This window comes from Vipera ursinii (assembly GCF_947247035.1).
Source record: "Vipera ursinii genome assembly, chromosome: 4".
Classification (NCBI taxonomy): domain Eukaryota; kingdom Metazoa; phylum Chordata; class Lepidosauria; order Squamata; family Viperidae; genus Vipera; species Vipera ursinii.
This window is the reverse complement of record NC_139514.1, coordinates 86,803,336-86,825,378: the sequence shown is the minus strand read 5'-3', so window position 1 is coordinate 86,825,378 and position 22,043 is coordinate 86,803,336. Positions and strand designations below refer to the sequence as shown.

At 39.3% G+C, this 22,043-nt stretch overlaps 1 protein-coding gene and 1 pseudogene across 3 annotated transcripts; both read left to right on the top strand.

Moving 5' to 3' along the window:
- Positions 1 to 1,053: 1,053 nt before the first annotated feature.
- Positions 1,054 to 1,989, top strand: LOC310639547 (ensconsin-like; annotated as a pseudogene). The gene has a single exon. The product of its transcript is annotated as an ensconsin-like (transcript).
- A 2,210-nt stretch (positions 1,990 to 4,199) lies between these two features.
- On the top strand, positions 4,200 to 20,548 carry MFSD9 (major facilitator superfamily domain containing 9). 2 transcript variants are annotated; one of them, XM_083363002.1, is made up of 6 exons: positions 4,200 to 4,461; positions 6,697 to 6,784; positions 7,524 to 7,567; positions 10,570 to 10,699; positions 17,143 to 17,352; positions 17,800 to 20,548. In XM_083363002.1, exons 1-6 carry the CDS (start codon positions 4,300 to 4,302, stop codon positions 18,588 to 18,590), a joined length of 1,425 nt encoding a protein of 474 aa, XP_083219128.1. In that variant the 5' UTR covers positions 4,200 to 4,299; the 3' UTR covers positions 18,591 to 20,548. The 2 variants fall into 2 exon arrangements, with proteins under 2 accessions (XP_083219128.1, XP_083219129.1); XM_083363003.1 differs by lacking the exon at positions 4,200 to 4,461 and adding an exon at positions 4,792 to 4,845.
- Positions 20,549 to 22,043: the final 1,495 nt, after the last annotated feature.

Below are 22,043 nucleotides of genomic sequence, written 5' to 3'. Positions count from 1 at the left end.
AGGGGGGAGGCAAGGTTGTGCAGAGCTCTGGGGGAGAGGGGGCGGTTTGGGCTGGGGGGTGGCTTACCGGCTGCAATGGTGGTGGGACGGGGCCAGGGAGCATACATGCCTGGGGCAGGTGTAAAGGATGGGAGCCAAGGGGGGTGGTAGTTAAGTAGGGTGAGGGCGTGGTTATGCAATTAGGGGTGTGGTGGTGGGTGTCGGCTTTGCCAGCTATTTAGCAGCATTGATTGTGCTGTGGAATCAACGCTGACTTCGTCTGTCTTCGAGTGACTGTTTGTGAAGGTAATAAACGTGGCTCAGGAGAACCAGCTCTCGTTCCGGACTCATTCTTTCTGGTGATTCGTCGGACAGGGCTGAAAGTAAGTCAGCATTCCTTTACTTTTGGTGGAGAGCATTCTCTGGGAGATTGCTATGGCGGAAGGCACGGAGGATGCTGCACCGCTGGCTGAAGCGCAGGAGGAGGCTGGAGCTACGGCTGGGCTCCTTGTGTCGGTTGAGGTGGGGGAGGAGGCTTTGCCCTTGGTGCGGCGGAAGGAAAGGCCTCCCCCTCTCGAAGGCCCTGGTCTGGGGCCTCAGGAGACTGGAGTGTGGGGCCGCAGCGGCAATTGGTGGACACACTCCGCTGGGGAACACAAAGGACCCGGTCAGGGCCAGACGACCCGGCCCAAAGGTGCGTCTACGGAGTGGAGAGAGCGGTGTTACACAGAGGACAGCGGTGAGGAATGGAGCTACTCCACTGTTTACTTGTCCACCAAGTATTTACGGTTACAGGTCCCGTGCCGTAAGCTAGGGCCCAAGTACCTCGGGCCGTTCCGGGTGGTGCAGGTGGTAAACCCAGTAACGGTGCGACTGCGGTTACCGAAGTTCTTGGGTAAGGTCCACCCGGTATTTCACAGTAGCCTGCTAAAACCTGCTCCCGCGGCTACTGCAGCGTCAGGGGAGGGGGGCCCCGGGCCAGTTCATGCCGACCAGTATGAGGTGCAGGAGGTATTAGACTCCAGGGTGCGGAGGGGCACCTTACAGTACCTACTTCGGTGGAAGGGGTACCCGATGGAGGAGGCAACATGGGTGTCGGGGAAAGACGTCCACGGCCCACGGCCCAGTCCATGGGAAAGCAACGTTGTTAGCAGGCTTCTGACACCAACTCATTCATTCTTGGCCAGGAGTAAAAGTGTAGCAACTTTATCTGGAGATGCAGCATCTTGCAGCCCAATCAGCCCTCTCTCCTTCAAGGCCACAAGTTGCCATAGTCCAGCAGACCGAGCAAAACTGTTTGGCACAGCCCCTGAGGTCAGACGGCGAAGGACTGCACATTCAGCTGGGAGTAGCAGGAAGGAAAGGAAAGGGGACTCTCATCAATTAATATTTCATCTGGTAAAAAGAGAACTCATTCACCATCTGCCTTCAGAAATAAACCAGCTGCTTGGCATGCTTCCAGATCAATGCCTGCTCTGCCAGGAACACCCAGAAAGATCATTTTGCTACCCGGATCATCCAAAACACCTTCCATTCAAGCTCGCCCTCCTTCCCCTGGCAACATGCGTCCACTAAAAAAATGAGAAAAAGGAAACACTGCAGGAATCCGAGAAGGTAGCTGGACAAAAGTCTAAAAAAACAGCTTCAAGTCCCAGACTAGCTACAAGTGAAGAGCCTTGTAAACCAGAGTCTACTCAAAGTCCTGTTCCAGTTCTGCCCTCTGTTCCTTCAGCAGCTTCACCATCACCCATCAGTAGCAAATTTTCAGCGGGGACAACAGATCCAGAAGAAGCAACCCGGTTGCTTAGTGAAAAAAGGCGACTCGCCCGGGAGCATCGAGAACGGGAGGAGGAGCGAAAAAGGCAGCAGGAAGAGACTGAAAGACAAAAGAAGGAGGCCTTGGTGCAAAAGATAGCTGAGGAAAGAGCGCGCCAAGAGGAGGAAGTTCAGAAGCAGGCACAGGATCTAACAGAAGCATATCTGTATCTCCTGGGAGCAAGACTTCTATAATGGTTGTATGCACTGGAAAAAATCCTGGCCGCTGCAAAGAACTTTTGTTGCTGTGTTTTTCTGACTGCATTATTGGTCGGTATCTTGAAGCAACTATAGTAACAGAAGAAGAGTCATTGATAAAAGCTACTGAGGAGTATTTTCAGAAAAAATGTCAAGCCATTTCTGAACCCCAGTTTGCAAAAGCAACAGTGATTTTACCACATTTGAAAAGAAAGTCAAGAAGACAGCTGCCAAACTTCCTTCCACAGTTCAGTATTCCAGACAGAATTAGAGAATGTGTGGAAAAGAAATCTGATATATTAATTTTTTATCCAGAACTTGGAGAGGGTTTAACTCTACTTAATTTTAAAACAAACTTTTCTACTCTTTTGTGGCTTGAAGAAATCCATTCAGAGGCAGAACTAAAGGAGTTTGCCATGTGTGGGGTCACTTTGAAAAAAAAATGGAAATCTCTTAGTACTTGAAGTGCCAGGGGTCATAGAAGGCCGCCCTTCATTATTCCCTGGTGACAAAGTGTTACTGAAGACCCAAGACTATTCAGAGGAGATAATCCACTATGTTGCATATATTGCTGAGATTCATGATGAAGATGTTACCCTGAAACTCAACTCAGAATTTGAACAGGCATATACTTTTGAACCTATGAATGTGGAATTTATTCATAGCAGGATAACAACCAGAGGATGTCATCATGCAATAGAACAAGCCATCCATTTAGGAGCAAAGGTTTTGTTTCCTGATGTTCTTATTGTGCAATCACCACAATTCATTAAGCAGCAGCATGATTCAGAATATTCTTACAGCATTCCAAAACAAAGTGTTATCCAAGGAAGTAAGGAAGAAAGGATAAAAAAGGAAAAACAAATGCCAAAAAATGAAAAAGATGTTTCTGATACAGTTACTATTGCCACACAAACAATAAATAGAATTCTAACTTGGAATAGACAAGACTATGACTTTTTCAACCCTCTGCTGAATGAGCACCAGAAACTCACAGTTAAAAGGATTCTTAGTGGTGAATGTCGTCCAACTCCTTATATCCTATTTGGGCCACCAGAAAGGTACGCGCTATTCAACAGTGGCAGGCTCCACGGACCCGTCGACAGTTGCAAAGTTTCCTCGGCTTTGCCAACTTCTACAGACAGTTCATCCCACGCTTCGCGGCCATCGCCCTGCCGTTAAGAGACCTCCTTCGCACACGACAACTGAAAATACGCCCCCGACCAGGGTTTAGATTGGAGTGGTCCACAGCGTGTCAGCGGGCCTTCGAGGAATTGAGGTCCCTCTTCGCTAAGGAGCCCATTTTGCGGCACCCAAACCCCGACCTGGCCTACGTAGTACAGGCGGATGCGAGCGATGTTGCTCTTGGGGCCATCCTACTTCAGCGGAGCGGTTCCGGGGTCCTGCAACCGTGCGCTTATGCCTCCAAAAAACTGACTCCCACCGAGCCGGCCTGGGCGGTGTGGGAGAAGGAGGCCTTCGCGGTACGTTGACCTCCAAATTTTTGTTGCTAAGTGAAACTTTTAAGTGAATTTTATCCCATTTTATGACATTTCATGCCACAGTTGTTAAGTGAATCACTGCAGTTGTTAAGTTAGGAACACAATTGTTAAAACGGCTTGCCCACTGACTTTGCTTGTGAGAAGGTCACAAAAGGTGATCACATGATCCCTGGACACTGCAACTGTCATAAATGAGTCAGTTGTCAAGCATCTGAATTTTGATCATATGACTATGGGTACTTCAACGGTTGTTTAAGTGTGAAAAACGGTCCTAAGTCACTTTTTTCAGTGCCATTGTAACTTTTAACGGTTACTAAACGAACTGTTGTAAATCGAGGACTACCTGTAACACTAATTCCACCTGAAAGATTTCTTTCTTTTTGGAAAACTGAATGAACACCGTGAATTCATTGCCCTCATTCTCTCTCCTTGCAATATGCCTTGAAGAGGCATTCAAGTCCTTGACAAATAATCCTTTTAATGATATCCAGCCACCAGAAGAACACAAGGTGGCCCAAAAGGGATTCCCAAATTTCCGCAACTCAGCTAGGCGCCTTCTGAGAGAAAACCGTCACTGGTCTTGCTGCCGTTGTTGCTACTTCACTGCCCGCCTCGCCTCGCCTCGCCCCGCCCCACATCCCTGTCATCTGCCTACGCGGTGACGCCAGTTCGCGGCTGCCTTTCGCTTCTTTCCCCCTAGCTTGCCCGGTTGCTTGCTTGCCCGCCCGCGAGCTAGGGGGAAGGGGCGCCTGTTCAGGGCGTGCCGGGCTACGGCGGGGTTTTTCCCCCCTTCGCCCCGCGACGCATGGAGAATGGGGGCGCCGGGAGCGACCCGCTTAGCCCTTTTCTCGAGGAGGTGGACAGGCCCCAGGCGGTGGCGGTTGCGGCGTCGTTGTCGTCGTTATTCCAAGGCAGGGCTGTTTGGCCCAACCGATTCTTGCTGTGTCTGTACGCGGTGGGCTTTCTGGTGAGCTGCGCGGCCACCGCAACGGTTGAAAAGCTCGGCTGGGCCCGTGAGCCGCCAAGTCCGGAGCCAGCAGCTTCTTCCTGTCACTCGGTCTTTGCCTTGGGGCGATTTTTTCCGCATTCAGCCCTGATAGTAGCGGAGGCTTCCACTCTGCACGTGTTCAGAGGCAATCTGTAGTCCAAGTCTTAGAATTGGAAGAAAACCAAACTTCCGAAAGGAGCAGATTTGGCAGACTAATCAAGGATAGGGTGATGGGGGGGGAGGAGAGTCATTTGACAATTGGAAGTTAGGTCTCATACTTTGTTTTTCTGCAGAGAACGGCTGACATATTTTCATTGATGAGAAACATATTTTCTTATGTTTACCTGGAACCATTTTTAAGTGGTAATCAATATGGAGATAGGAAGCACAGTTATTCATTTATTTGTTTATTAAATTTTTATGCCGACCATCTCCCTTACAGGAGAAACTATTGCTGAATTCAGTGATTTCTGATCCTCAATCCAATGAATACTGCATATACAAATAAGAATACCATATGACCTGGTCCTCAGAAAGCATTTTCACTTTGGTCACTTTTTTTTAATCCCATTTATATCCCACCCTTCTCCGAAGACTCAGGGCGGCTTACAATCTAAGCACAAATCAATGTGCTTAGCAATAGCCTTCATTCTATGTATATGCCTGCTTATTAGGCCCCACCACCACCAGCGGCATTATTACAAAGTCAGCTTATTGCCCCCAACAATCTGGGTCCTCATTTCACCTACCTCGGAAGGATGGAAGGCTGAGTCAACCTTGAGCCTGGTGGGATGCGAACCTGCACTAATTGCAGGCAGCTGGTGTTACTTAAGGAGGCATTAGGCCACTGCTCCACCAAGGCTCGTTATTTATACATTTACTTTCATTTTTATATCACCCACCCAATCAACTCTGAATATCTTAGTTAAATAAAGCATGTTCAGAGACTTTCCATCTCTAAATACTAATGCCAGCTGTCTTGCTTGGAAAGTATAAAGGGGTGTTGGTTTACTTGGACATTTAAGTGATTTTCAATTATGATAACTGCCTGGCAAAAATAACATCTAACATCTCCCTGTTTTGCTGCCCAAAATTTCCCCAAACCCCCAAATTGTATTCTAACACATTTTCCATTCTTCCATTCTTTCCATTCTTAAAAAAAAGAAACCACAGTTTTTCTCTGTCATACTACCATGCTCAATTGTCAAGTAAGAATAAGAAAATGCTGCTTATGATTACTGGTATATTGGTTACTTTGAGTTAAAAACAGGTTGGCACACAAAACTTACATTTAGATTAATTTTCTGATATATTGTGGGTTAAAACACTGAAGGCTAAATATATCACAGAATGAAAACTATGGCAGGATTTCCAGTCCCATGTTGAATATGGAGTAAATCAACAATAGGAAATTGAAAGGAATGTGCATGGAGTCACCAGAGGATTATAGCTTTCACTGTAACATTTGGTTCACACTTCTGAGGGCTGCAATAATTTAATTTGCCTTATTCCACATGTAACTAGTTATATTCAACTAGCATCATTCTGGAGGATTTTAATTAGAAAAATATCTTCTCTGTCACATACAGTGTCTTATTTGAGAATGAGAATAATGAATCTGGAATTCTAGCCTTAAGATGTGATCAGTAATGAATTCCTCAAATCTATGGCTGATTTTGCATTGTGTATTTAAATTTTTTAAGTGCAATATTTGCTTTGTAATCTCTTATGTGATTTAACTTTCAGTTACTAGTTTACAACATTTCTGGCTGTACCTATTTGGGTAGAATAATGCCAGTGGAGATGTACATCATGGCTAATGCAAAGTATTACATGCTGATTATGATTTGGTAGGATTAGTGTATGAAGTTTTCAGAAAGGCTCATGAAAACATATATAATTTTATATTCAGAACCAATGTGCAACAGAGATGTTGCACTTTCTGCTACAATATTTGGCAAGCATGGTTGAGAATTTAAGTCTGGAAATATTTCTGCAATTGATTTTTTGGAAAAAAGCACTAAGCAAATATTACTAGGACAAATCCTTTCTATTGAATACTACAGAAAAGGCAAAATCTTGTCTTTGTTTCAGGAATTATTGCTATAAGGAAGTGATAAAATACAGTTAAAATGCCTGTCAATGGTTGTTATTAGCACATTAATATTCTACATTTAAGTTATTTTTTTTAAAAAAAAACTTGTCTATTTCCAGGATTTCTTTGGGGTCAGTATGGTTGTTCCCTTGTTAAACCTTCATGTGAAATCTTTAGGAGTGAGTTCAACAATTGCAGGAGTGGTAGGTAAGCAAGCCATTCTTCTTAGACAACAACTAGAAGCAAGTCATTTTTCAGCATAAGTCCCTTGGTGGTAGTATGTGTATTGTTGTAACTTACTTTTATTTAATTATTTTTTATAACATATGTTATTACTTGTGGTTAGAACAATAAACTTACTCTTGATGAAGATTTTTCTTTGGAACAAAAGATTATGTGGAGTATAATTTAGCAAACATTGCTATGTAGAACCTTACTTTTTTCACCAAATGAAATTCTACATTTAGGCGAGAAAAACCAAATGCACAGGTATAGTATAGGTGGTACCTGGCTCAATAGTAGTAACTGGAAGAGGGATCTTGGAGTCATAGTGGTTACATTACTTTTTATATTTTTTCAGCAGAAACAGTACAAACTCCATTGTCTTTAAATAAAAAAGGTTCATAAAAGTTCATAAAATCAAATCTTCTGTAATAGTGGGCCCATCTCAGTTTTCAGCAGTGGCTTGGCATGTTTTCTGCCACTAAAAAATAAAATGGCAATTGATGTTGGTCCGTATTCTGTTTTTTCCAAGTGAGTTATATATGCCACTTCTTCTTTTCACATGAAGTTATTGAATTGTTTGTTCCAAAAAAAATTGGTTTTAAGAAATGTATCTGGCCAAATGTAATACCAGTGATGTCAAGAATAATTTGCTTTCTTCCTACTGAAAATCTATTGCAGAATGATCATTTATATATTTTTATTTCACTATTTTTTCTTCTAGGATCTTTATATGGAATACTCCAACTCTTTTCCAGCACCTTAGTGGTAAGTTTATATTCTTAATCCATAAATAACTACTGATTTTTTCAAAGGTTTGGAATAGTATGATGCTATAAAGAGAATGTTGTACTTAAAATATGTTCTTGTTTTGAATTGTCTCTGTAATAAACTGGGTTTATTTCTCAGACAGACCTTTCTGTTAAAAATATTTTTATAGCTTTATTTTACTTTAAATATATTTTATAGTTTTGAAATTGAAAGCATTGATTTAAAAAATGGCACTTTAAAAACAGGCAAATCCAAGCCAACTTCCTGTATTGTCATGCTGTTATTGGACAAATTACCCCAGATGTGGTTGAACCAACCTTACTTCTGTTTTAGAGTTACTCCACTGGCAATATTGCAAGTGGTTGCACTTGATCAAGCTTATGTGACCTTAAAAATCAAGTAACAAATGGGCTGTTAGTACTTGGAAAAGAGATCAATTGAGAATACCAGAGCTGGTACCATAGAAGATACAAAAATACCTTTTATAAAGATATTTAACTTTGAATCAAATCCAGTTTTTATTATGGTTACACATCAAAATAAGAAAGATGAAATATAGACAATATTTTTTAAAGCTAAGAATCCTATGCATCCTGGATATTTTTACAGTATTGGTGAGATGAGGTTAGCACAAATGTCTCTGTAGTACAGGCACTGGAGGAGCATGTGCCCTGTTCTTTCTATATATTCAGCATCACAACAACAGTGCCTCATCAGGTAGGAAATTTTCCTTTATTGACCTTCAAGGACAGCTCAGAGAAGGGCATGACACTGTGTGAGAGTGAAGGTGCACCGATGGCTAGATACTTTGAGGCTGATTAAGTATATAATGGGAGAAGAAGAGTACCTGTTGGATTCATTGGCAGTAAAGGTTGGGAAGCTGACAAGGTCCAATTAGTGCTCAGTGTCTGCTGTATACTGTTTAATAAGAGTTTTCACTTGGTCGTATCGCATACTGAGTAGACAATCTAGATAGAAGCTGATGAATGTGATTTTAGTTGTCCTTGCCTTTTTCCATCTGGACTGAAAGTCATCCCTGCTAGTTAGGGAGGCGAAGAATATTTAACTTTAACAAATAAAATATACCATACCATTTTTGTACTATTGTCAAGAAAACTATAGAGATCTATCCAAGAAATTGAGTCAATTCAAGAAAAAAATATTTGTATTAAATATGTAATTCCTGCAAACAGTGACTATCCCATTGTTTTGTCCCAGCCTTTCTGTTAGACAATACTTAGCTTTTAAAAAGTACATGTATCCTTCACTCCAATATAAAGATTATATAAACAAACATTGTTCATCCCTATAGCACAATCTAATTTTCTCCAGCCATAGTCATATGTAGCTGGTTCTATATCTTTAAATACTATTATCAAGATTTTTCTGTTATTTGCGGCAATGTTTTCTTCTCTTTAGGTATCTATTCTTTCTACAGGCAGGTCACAATGCAGTTAATAAACTCCATGAAATAGTTGCATTATTCAAATAGGACTATTTGAAATGATATTTCTGTGGAAAATAGCATAATTGATTCCAGCTGACAGAAACAGGAAAGTAAAATTTTTAAACACAACTGTATATCTATTTATTAATGAAATACAGTGGTACCTTGGTACTCAACTACTTTGAAATTCATCAAATTTGGTACTCAATTCATTTTGATGAGAAAATTTTGTACAGACGTGTTTGTTTGGTACTCAATGCACAGGCTAGAACTTGTCGTCGTTGGTTGCCTCATGACTCGCTACCCTTTCCAACCAAAACAAAGAGTGACACATTAATCACACAATAGCTCTTGCCTTGTGCACATCCCCTTAAAGTATTATCTTAGCTTTTTGGTCACCTTATGTATTTTTGTGGGGGGTTTTTTCATCAGTACAGGTAAAGGTAAGATTTTATTATATTTAATATAGTAATTTATTAATTTTTAGTTTGTTTCTCATGTAAAGTAATGATATACAATTCTATATTTTTACATATTGCCTTAAAATGTGCATTGTCTTTGGCTTGGTAATGCATTAAATTTATTTATATTTATTTATATTACTCTTTATGGTAAAATTTTGTTTGGTACTCATCATTTTTGGTACCCATTGCACCTCCAGGAACCAATTAACAACGAATACCAAGTTACCATTGTAATGTATAAAAGTCAAAGAAGTTAACCCCATATCCAAAGCATAGTTGCTATCTCCTGCAGTTCTTCAAAATGAGCCACTTCTTTTTATCTTTCCATATTTGACTTCATTCTGCAAAAACAACAGTTAGCATATAAAACTCATTATGGCAACTTCACATGCACTAGCCTCAACTATATATGTGCTAACCCCACAATAATAGAATTTTGACTTTCATTACATGGGTCCTTGTATCTATTTGAACATTGCAGTAAATAAAATTTTGCCCTAACTGTGACCTACCTGTAATTTACCTTGTTAAGCAACAAGCTATTTGTTTGTTTGTCTGTTTATGTTTGTTTATTTAATCTGTAAAACCAGTGTGCTATAATGGCTAAGATGTTGGAGTAGGAATGGGTAGACTCATGTACAGATCTAACTCTGGCAAGAAAATTCATTTAGTGATTTTGGATCAGTCATTTCTTTCAGCCCAACCTACCCTACAGGGCTGATATTTGGTGAGTAAAATTAAGAGAAATCCACAGGTTCTAAGGAAGAGATGAGAAAGAAAAGAAATCCTCCTTTAGCTTTGTGAAGAAGAGCAGGATAAAAATTTAATAAATAAATATAATATTAGTAAATCTGTTAGAAATTTACAAATGATAGATATCACATGTTTAGATGTACGTTGTTGGGAAAATATGGGTAAAGATAAGAATAAGTAGAATCCAGAATTAGACAAGTCAGAGGATTTTCAGTTAAAAGGAGCTTATTATTTATTCCATTGGATCTTCTACCCACATCTAAATTTGAATACAATCTATACATGATTAATAAACAGATATGTTGATCTCAAAACATTTATGTTTTCTTACTCAGGGATCTTGGAGTGATCTAGTTGGAAGACCCCATTGCCTACTTGTATGCATTCTCTTCAGTGCAATAGGTTATTTTGTGCTTAGTATATCCACCAATGTCTTTTTATTTGCCATCGCTCGAACCTTTGTGGGTAAGTTTCTATTTTCTATTCATATCCAAGTTTAATTTATTAGATAAAGGGGAGGATGTATCAGATTGCCATTTTAATTCAGAGCAGGTCGTGAAGAGGATGTGTAATGTCCCAGAAAATATCGTGGATCCTGCTCAAGCAATGCTTCTGTGCTATGTCCTGGATGGGAGGGAAGGAACTGCCAATGATTTTTTCGGCCATCCTCACCACTCTCTGCACCGCCTTCCTGTCTGAAGCAGTGATGCTTCCAAACCAGGCTGTGATGCTGTGTGACAGGATGCTCTTGATCGTCCCCCTGTAGAAAGTGGTAAGGATAGGAGAAGGAAGATGTGCTTTTCTCATGTGACGCAGAAAATGCAGGCACTGCTGTGCCCACTTCACCAGTTTCTCACTGTTGAGCGACCAATCCAGCCTACTCGTTAGCTGCACATCCAGGAATTTGATGCTGGTAACCATCTCCACAGGTGAATCATTAATGCACAGAAAAGTGTGGCTGTGCCTGCCTTTTCTGAAATCGACAATGATCTCTTTGGTTTTTCCAGTATTTAAAACTAGGTTGTTTTCCTTACACCAGTTCACCAACCCCTCAACCTCCTTGTGGTAAGCATCCACATTGTCATCATGAATAAGGTCCACTACTGTTGTATCATCTGTGAACTTCACAATATGGTTGGTGGCAAACCTAGCACAACAGTCATGGGTCAACAGGGTGAACAGCAGCAGACTTAGGATGCAGCTCTGAGGAGAACCTGTGCTCAAGAAAATGGTATTAGAGGTATTAGTTCCAACTCCCACATATTGGGGCATGTTGGTAAGAAAATCAAGAATCCAGTTGCACAAAGGAGTGTTTAAGCCTAAAAGGCCGAATTTGTCTACTAGATGCTGGGGAATGATTGTGTTAAACGCCAAACTGAAGTTGACAACAAACGCATATGAGTATTTCTTTCCTCTTAAGTGCTTCAAGCTCTGATATAGAATGGAAGAAATTGCATCCTCCATAGAGCAATTTGGTCGGTAGGCAAACTGAAGTGGGTCAAATGCTGGCGGGAGGCTAGATACAATAATGTCCTTTATCAGCTTCTCAAAGCATTTCATAATGGTGGATGTCAGTGCAACCGGACGGTAATCATTGAGGCCTGTAATTGTGGACTTTTGGGGCACTGGCAAGATGATGGCCATCTTAAAACATGATGGGACCACTGCCTGCTGCAATGAGAGATTGAAAATATCTGTGAGAACACAAGCCAGCTCATCTGAGCATTCCCTAAGGACACGTCCAGGGATGTTATCTGGGCCTGCTGCTTTCTGAATGTTAACTTTCTGCAGTGTTTTCCTGACAGAAGTAACATCAAAGCTTAGCACTTGCTCCTCAGGATGGGGCACAGCTTTCCTAGCAGGAGTGCTATTTGATGCCTCAAATCTACCAAAAATGTATTCATTTTGTTTAGGAAGTTGCGCTATATTTCTTCCATGCAAATTAATGAGGCTTAACTTATTTGTCCCCTTCATGGATCACTGCCTTGTTGTGGCAAAGGGGTTTGTGTAATTCAATGAAGCTATGAGCTATGCCGTGCAGGACCACCCAAGACGGACAGGTCATAGCACAGAGTTCTGACAAAGCGTGATCCACTGGAGAAGGAAATAGCAACCCACTCCAGTATCTTTGCCATGAAAACCCCATGGACAGTACCAAAAGGAAAAAAATATATGACACTGGAAGATGAGCCCCTCAGGTCAGAAGGCGTCCAATATGCTACTAGGGAAGAGCAGAGGCCTAGTACTAGTAGCACCAGAAAGAATTAAACAACTGGGCCAAAGCCGAAAGGATGCTCAGGTGTGGATGTATCTGGTGGTGAAAGGAAAGTCCAATGCTGTAAAGATTTTTTCTCCTTAGGAACCTGGAATGTAAGATCCATGAATCAAGGCAAGCTGGACGTGGTCAAACAAGAGATGACAAGATTGAACATCGACCTCTTAGGAATCAGCGAACTAAAATGGACAGGAATGGGTGAATTTAATTCAGATGACCATCAGGTATACTACTGCGGGCAAGAATCCCTCAGAAGAAATGGAGTCGCCTTCATAGTCTATATAAGAAGAGAAAAAGCAATACTGGGATACAATCCCCCAAATGACAGAATGATCTCAGTGTGAATCCAAGGCAAACCATTCAATATCACAGTAGTCCAGGTCTATGCCCAACCACCAGTGCTGAAGAGGATGAAATTGACCGGTTCTGTGAAGCCCTACAGCACCTTATATAACTAACACCCAAAAATGATGTCCTTATCATCATGGGGGATTGGAATGCTAACGTAGGAAGCCAAAAGATAACCAGAATAAAAGGCAAGTTTGGCCTTCGAGTACAATATGAAACAGGGCACAGGCTGACAGAATTTTTTCAAGAGAATACAATGATCATAGCAAACTTTTCCAACAACCCAAGAGACCGCTCTACACATGGACATCACCAGACGGCCAACACAGAAATCAGATTGACTGTGCTCTGCAGCTAAAGATGGAGAAGCTCTATACAGTCAGTAAAAACACAACCAGGAGCTGACTGTGGCTCAGACCATGAGCTTCTCGTTGCAAAATTTAGACTTAAACTGAAGAAAGGGGAAAAGCACTATGCCACTCAGGTATGAACTAAATCATATCCATCACAAATATACAATAGAGGTGACAAATAGATTTAAGGAATTAGATCTGATAGACAGTGCCTGAAGAACTATGGACGGAGGTTCGCAACATTGTACAAGAAGTAGCGACTAAAACCATCTCAAAGAAAAAGGAATGCAAGAAAGCAAAATGGCTGTCTGAGGAAGCTTTGCAAATAGCTGAGGACAGGAGGGAAGCGAAAGGCAAGGGAGAAAAAGAAAGATACACCCAACTGAACGCAGAATTCCAGAGAATAGCTAGAAGAGATAAGAATGATTTCTTAAATGAACAGTGCAAAGAAATAGAAGAAAACAATAGAATAGGGAGGAGTAGAGATCTCTTCAAGAAAATTGGAGAGATGAAGGGAACGTTTCATGCAAAAATGGGCATGATAAAGGACCAAAATGGCAAAGATCTAACAGAGGAAGAAGATATTAAGAAGAGGTGGCAAAATTACACAGAAGAACTATACAAGAACGAGCTTAACGTCCCTGATAACCACAATGAGGTGGTCACTGACCTCGAGCCACACATCCTACAATGTGAACTGAAATGGACCTTAGGAAAGCTGAGCAACAACAAAGCTAGTGGAGGTGACAGTATTCCAGCTGAGGTATTCAAAATCTTAAAAGATGATGCAGTAAAAGTGCTACGCTCAATTTGCCAGCAAGTTTGGAAAACTCAACAGTGGCCACAGGATTGGAAAAGATCAGTTTACATTCCAATTCCAAAGAAAGGCAGTGCCAAAGAATGTTCAAACTATCGCACCATTGCACTCATTTCACATGCTAGTAAAGTTATGCTTAAAATCCTACAAGCTAGACTCCAGCAGTATGTGGATTGAGAACTACCAGAAGTACAGGCAGGATTTCGAAGAGGCAGAGGAACTAGAGATCAAATTGCCAACATATGCTGGATCATGGAGAAAGCTATGGAGTTCCAGAAAAACATCTACTTCTGCTTCATTGACTATGCTAAAGCCTTTGTGTGGATCACAACAAATTGTGGCAAGTTCTTAAAGAGATGGGAGTACCAGACCATCTTATTTGTCTCTTGAGAAACCTATATGTGAGTCAAGAAGCAACAGTGAGAACTGGACACGGAACCACTGATTGGTTCAAAATTGGGAAAGGAGTCCAGCAAGGTTGTATACTGTCACCCTGCCTTTTTAACTTATATGCAGAGCACATCATGAGAAAGGCAGGGCTAGATGAATCAAAAGTTGGAATTAAGATTGCCGGGAGAAATATCAACAACCTAAGACATGCAGATGATGCCACTCTAATGGCAGAAAGTGAAGAGGAACTAAAGAGCCTCTCGTTGCGAGTGAAGAAGGAGAGTGCAAAAGTTGGGTTGAAACTAAACATTAAGAAAACCAAGATCATGGCATCTGGCCCTCTCAATTCCTGGCAAATAGATGGGGAAGAAATGGAGGAAGTGACAGATTTTCTTTTCCTGGGCTCCAAGATCACCGCAGACAGGGACTGCAAACAAGAAATTAAATTTAAGTTGAAACTCAAATACTTTGGCCACCTAATGAGAAGGAAGGACTCACTGGAGAAGAGCCTAATGCTGGGAAAGGTTGAGGGCAAGAGAAGAAAGGGACACCAGAGAATGAGGTGGCTGGATGGAGTCACTGAAGGAGTAGGCGTGAGCTTAAATGGACTCCAGAAGATGGTAGAGGACAGGAAGGCCTGGAGGATCGTTGTCCATGGGTCGTGATGGGTCGGACACGACTTCACAACTAACAACAACAACAAACGTACTTGTGTATTTTTTAAAAAGCAGATAAAATAACTGTTCTATTGATTTAATAGGCTATTAAACTGATTACTACTTCCTTGCTTTTCACAAAATAAAAGATTTCCAGGTTGGATTACAATAAAAGGACAAAAATAATTTGTTTCAGCCTAGTAAAATATTCCAAAAATGAACCATTGATTAGAATTAATTGTTGATGAGTTTGGAAAAAAGTAGAATAGAGCTGGAAGGGACCTTGGAGGTCTTCTAGTTCAGCCCCCTGCTCAAGCAGGAGAACCTATACCATTTCAGACAAGTGACTTTCCAGTCTCTTCTTAAAAATCTCCAGTGATGGAGCGTTCATGCTTTCTGGAGGCAAGCTGTTCTACTGGTTGATTGTCCTCACTGTCAGGAAGTTTCTCCTTAATTCTATGTTGCCTCTCTCTTTGATCAGGTTCCAACCATTATTTCTTGTCCTTCCCTCTGGTGCTTTGGTGAATAATGTGATCCCCACATCTTTGTGGCAGCCCCTCAAATACTGGAATACTGCTATCATGTCATCCCTATTTCTTCTTTTCTTTAGACTAGCCTAACCCAAGTCCTGCAGCTGTTCTTTGTATGTTTTAGTCTCCAGGCCTTTGATCATCTTAGTTGCTCTTCTCTGAATTTTTTTCCAAACTCTCAACATCTTTTTTGTGATGGTGACCAAAATTGACTGCAGTATTCCAGGTGTGATCTTGACTTTATGTTATCTGAAGTGTTGATCATGTGAATAGTCCAAAAAAATCTTCCTCATGCTAGTGTTGTTACCTCCCTGACATTTAACATAATTTTCTATAGGGTTTCCATAACTTTATGTTAATTATTTTTTAAATTTACCCTTGATCAAGACAACTTTTTATTTATGTATTTGTTTATTGGTTCTAACTGCAACAGGTTGCTGTATTAGCTTGAAAGTCCATTCAAACTTTCATCCACCTGTCTCAAAAATTTCTTGAAAAGTTTAGACACCCTGTTTTTCTCTATTTCATCTTTTGTTTTCTCCTTAGGATCTTCTTCAAAAAATGCATCAGCAAATAATTATTGCTGTCAGTTTAACTATTGGGTTCTTTACTTATATTTAAACTCACAGCAATAATTTGTTGGTTGAAAGACAACTTTTTAAATAATTATGAATCCAAATGTGTATAAAAAGTGAGGTTGACAAAACCACACTCTGCCACAGTTAAGAGTTTGATGGCTTTCCTCATCTCCCAGCACTCACTGTCCTGCAGCCTCCCCTTGAGGAGCAGTCCTCTGGAGCATATGCTGGTGTTCTCTTATCCTCTAATTATCTGGAAAAGATCTATTAAACCAGGCTTATCACCAGTTGTTGAGTCTTTGATGATAAGTCTCTGCTGTTCTGGAGATATCTTGGTTCAGATTACTCAGGTCGAAAAATAAGACTATTTATGATTAGTACTACATATTCTGCTAGCATCAGATTTATAATTATGATGTATAACTTGTTGCTTGGCTAGATAAATAGGCTAATGTTGTTTGTTCATGTCTTGCTTGTAGATGGTTAACAGGATATAAGATTAGCTAGTCCTTTCACTACTGATTTTTTCAGTTATGAGAACTGTGCACACTTACCACTAGCATCATCAAAAAATAAACATATGACTAATTTGCTGCAAATTAATGCCATACTATTTTTTATAAAAATATTTAATAAAAATTAATTGATTTGCAGCTGACAAATATTTGACTGAATTATTAATTACATCATTTTGTTCTCCATTTTGCTTTTATTTACAAAACAGGTAGTCCTTGGCTTACAACCATTTCATTTAGTGTCCATTCGAAGTTACAACAGCACGGAAAAAAGTGACCATTTTTTACACTTACGACCATTGCAGCATCCCCATGTTCACATGATTAAAATTTGGGCGCAAAAATTTGGGGAACCATGTTACTAACTTAACAACTGCAATGATTTGCTTAACAACTTGAATTATTCAGATTTTGCTTCTCTACTTATCTTTTTTTGTTAATTTTAGGTATTTTCAAACATACACATTCCATTTCCAAAGTACTCATTTCTGACATGGTTCCTAAGAAGGAGCGCCTCTTAGTAATTGGATATTTCAATGCTATTTCAAATTTTGGATTCATTTTGGGACCAGTTGTTGGAGGCTATCTTACAGAGCTGGAAGGTGGCTTTTACCTGACTGCATTTATCTGCGCTTCCATCTTTGTCTTAAATGCTGGTATGTGGTTTGATTTATGCTGATATTTTATATTTAAATCACCAGTTGGGCAAGAATTATATTTCTGGGAACACACTTCTTCCCCTGATTTGTCTTCATCTTTTATATTGTTTTATAATTGCAACAATATGAAATTGCAATTGCAAGTTACCTACCATTTACATGCTCCCTCCTCCAATTGTAAAAAATAAGGGCAGTATATTAATCAGATAAATAAATAAGAAAATTATGCTGCAGATATGTTTCTGTGCATGAAAACTATTTGACTGTCATGAGAGAAGAACTGCTTAGTTCAAAGTTGTGCCATTGCATTAATAACTTTTTAACAATTGGCAGTACCTAATGTGCAGCCATGTAAAGTGGCTGTGCAATGACCATGAGGTTATGTCAAGAAAATATGTAATAGAGGGTCATGATGTATAACACCTTGGTCAAATTCTTTTGCAGTTGTTTTTTGGATGTTGCTACGGTATGGAAAAAAGATGCACAGTCATGAATGGACCATTATTAACAAAGCCAGAAGTATTATTTCAGAAGAAGTAAAGCACAGCCATCAGACTACAACTTCAGCTTACAAATCCATGTCATCTGTTCATCCTAGGAACTCCTCTTGCATTCAAGTTATGTCTGTGCTGAAGAGGTTGGGCAGTGTTGCAAATTCTAATCTTTGGGATATTTTTTTGGTACGGCTCCTAATGTCTGTTGCAGTTATGCTCTATCATAGCAATTTTGTCTTGGGCCTTGAAGAAAGATTTGAAATGAAGCCCAAACTCACTGGCTACCTAATTAGCTATAGTAGCACACTTGGAGTAGCTGCTGGCTTTCTCCTTGGACCTATCACTAAATATTATAGGCACAATACTTTTGCTATGTTATTGCACTCTACACTTCTTACCTGCCTGTTTATGTTTCTGTATTCTGTATCAGAAAGTCTTTGGACAGTCATTTTGTCTTGTACATTTTTAGCATTTTCAACCACTGTGGGACGTACATGTATTACAGAACTTGAATTAATCCTGGGTGGAGATCAGGCCAGTGGTATGCTTATTGGTGTTGGTCAGTCTGTTTCAGCTGTGGGACGCATAATTTCCCCTCTTCTCTCAGGTGTTGTGCAGGAATACAGTCCACGTGGCCCACCAATTCTTGGAAGCCTGTTGGGGATTTCAGCAATTCTTATCATGGTCTTTAATAAGTCACGATATTCTGTCAGAAGGACCATGAAATTTAAAAGTACGTAATGACTTATTTACAGTGCTTTGCTAAAAAAAAACCCAGGAAAAACTCTCAAAGGAATGTTCTTCAATGTAGGGAAAATAGAAAATTATAAAAAAGAGCAATAACATTTTTTGATAGCATGTAATACCATTTTTCAAACCTTTATTAAATGTTGCTTTGAAATTCAGTGAAGAAAAAGGAAGAAGAACTGCCATTCCACTCTCACTGCATAAAGGCTTTGAAGAGATGTTAACTTACTTAATGGCAAGTTGGTTGTTGAGCTTAATCCCCAAAGGATAACCTTGTATTTAAAAATAGCATTCATTTCACAATCAGAAACTGATTTTGTTCAAATTCTTCTAAAATAAGTGTTGAAACTGAAAACTATTTTTGATCATTTCGATCATTTCGCCGAGACCTGAAGACCTGGCTCTTTGAGCTTTCCGGCCCAGGCTGAGTTTTAATTGGGGTTTTAACTGGGGTTTTATATTTTTTCAGGGATTTAGTTTAATCTTTTTAAATTATTCTTAATTTTTGTATTGATGTTTTATATACCCTGTAAACCGCCCTGAGTCCTACGGGAAAGGGCGGTATATAAATTCAATAAATTCAAATTCAATTCAGTTATCAAGATTTCACCAGGTGAATCAAGCTCCTTTTAAAAGTACATATTTAAGTAGTCACAGTTCTGTTTGCATAGTCTCCTTCTTCATATCAAAGATCAGCTGTTTCAAATGAAACATTTGTTTAATCAAGCCCCTCACAGTTTGAATACAAGCTGCTATTTATTTAATACAAATTTGACATTGACAAAGCCTTGTAAAAGTGCTCACTGCTGAACACAACTTACCAACTTCATGTTAGAGCCTTCCATATGAAGACTAATATATTTCTTTGCAGTTTGAGAAAGGCACAGCTTGCATTCAGTGTAATAGTTCAGAATAATACAAGTCTTTTAGTATTTGGAGGAGAGGAGTATGATTTTGCAAAAGGAAATGTTTCTAAAGAGAATTGATTTCACATTCAAATATTTATTAACAGTATTTGTATATCTATCTAGCTGATTAAAAGAAAATAAGAAAGAAGGAAATATACATTACGTTCTTACCATGAAATTCTTATTATTTCTATCATCAGCCTTACTCTTATTAATGCTTTTCAACTTTTGTATTGAACACTCTTCAACCCTGTGTTTTTCACATTTTAAAATGTGTAGACTTCTATTCCCAGAATTCCTCACCCAGCAGGTTGAAAAACACTATTTTAGGACAACAGAAGAGGGACATGTGCCTAAATTTTAAGTAAAGAAGTGCTGAGAAAATACAAAATAGTGCTTTACCCTTTCTAAAAAAATCCAGCCCTTCAGGAGAAAGACCTGAATATGCTCTTAATGTAGGCTAGATCCTATCTTACTATATTATGGGACTAACAGCCATGTTTTTTTCTTATCAGATTAAAAGTAAACCTTACAGGTTAAGTAAGATTGATTCCCAGTAAACTCTACATCCAATGTCAAAGCTGATTTGTTCATAACCCAAATAATACTCCACAAACTTTCTTGTGAAATTCAATCCAGAAATCTTGAGTTGTTTACTTAATATTATGTAACAAAAGGATTTGGAAAATATTCAACATACTTTTGGAGTACTTGAAAGCCTCTAAGAAGTTGTACTCAGGGATTTTGTGCTGTGGTACTATTTGAGATGGTTCTGAATTGATTCTGCAAAGGTTTGGTTTTAAAATTGCACTTCAATATTGGTAATGGAAAATAAAAGGAAAAAGTAAACCAAGATGATACGTATGTCCTTTGTTCAGTTGCTGTCCCATGTGATATATAAATGTGTATTCGTTGTTTAGTATATATGGCGTTCCCATTTCAAGAGGATTATATTACTTTCATCAAACAGAAAACTATATTGCTCTTGAAATAAAGCAGCAAAAGTTTTACTGTCTTGATTAAACATTCCGAAGAAGTTTTATTTTAGCAGTCTATCATACTGTCCTGTTCTCACTTTGTTTCAGTATATTGTATCTTTTGAGAATTTGGGATGTAGGCAACAGTAGGTTGGCTTACAATATTGCCTCTAAATTGGAGAACTAGATGTTTGCATAGAATAGCATGAATATGCTCAAACAAAAATAAGCAATTGTATTTATGTCATACTGTTCAAATGTGCTAAAACTAGCCAGTACTGTCCTCTATTGGCAACTTCCTGGAGCCCTTCAGGAAATACTGCTTCTTCAATGGGACTGGGAGCATGCCCATTCTTCCAAATCTCATGGACAGCAGAGCCATTGGGGCTAGGTAATATGGCCTCATGCCATATAGAATTTTAAAAGTGACAACCAGTATCTTTACACTGTTGTGAATATTGTGGGGGTTGAAGAATGGATAAGGCTGAGGTGTAAATAGTGTAACAGGAAAAGGTTAGAATACAGAAGTACTTTTTAAATTTTAATTTTTAAAATTTTTAAAAATTTTAATTTTTAAAATTTTAAAATAGTTCTGTTTTAAAATGGAACTTTAAAATTCTATTTTAAAACGTAAAATACAGCCATTGGTTAAGGGGCAAGGCTAGAAACCAGGAGACTGTGAGTACTAGTCCCGTCTCAGGCAGAAGAAGCAGCAAGGTGACTTTGGGCCATTCATGCTTTCTCAGTCCAATCCACCTCACAGGGTTTTAGTGAGAAAAATAGGAGGAGGAAAAGTAATAGGTATGTTCACGACTGAGTTATTTATAAAAAATAATAAAGATGGCTAGGAAACTTCAACAGAATTATAATTGAAAGTGTGCAACATGACAATGAGCAAAATGGGGGAAATGCAATGCAACGGTGCAGCTTCATGCTGTGCAATAGATATGTAAACCAGATGTATGAGTGAAATGTATAAGAAAGTCATTAATTGTACACTTGTTGGTTTAGAGAAAGTATATTATAAAGTGATAATCCTTGAATTATGAAATAATTGGTTTGGATATGGATTGAAACATGGTTGCTGAATGCAGTGTGAGTGGTGTATCAGAAAAGCTTGCATGAGGATAAATTGCTTAATGGTTCAACACTGAAAATGGAGTAATTCAAGGATGTTCAATGTCTTCTTGGTCATCTGGTACACTTACGGAAAAATATATAACATATGCTTGAGTTGATAGAATTGTGTTTGTTGAAAATGTCATTGTGCATGTTCTTTTATATGCTAATAATATGTTAGTTGACACAAATAATATAATAATAATAATAATAATAATAATTAATAATAGTAATAATAATAATAATAATATAAAGTTGGAAGGGACCTTGGAGGTCATCTAGTCCAACCCCCTGCACAGGCAGGAAACCCTATACCATTTCAGAAAAATGGCTGTCCAGTCTCTTCTTAAAAACCTCCAGTGTTGGAGCATTCACCACTTCTGGAGGCAGGTTGTTCCACTGGTTAATTGTTCTAACTGTCAGGAAGTTTCTCCTTAGTTCTA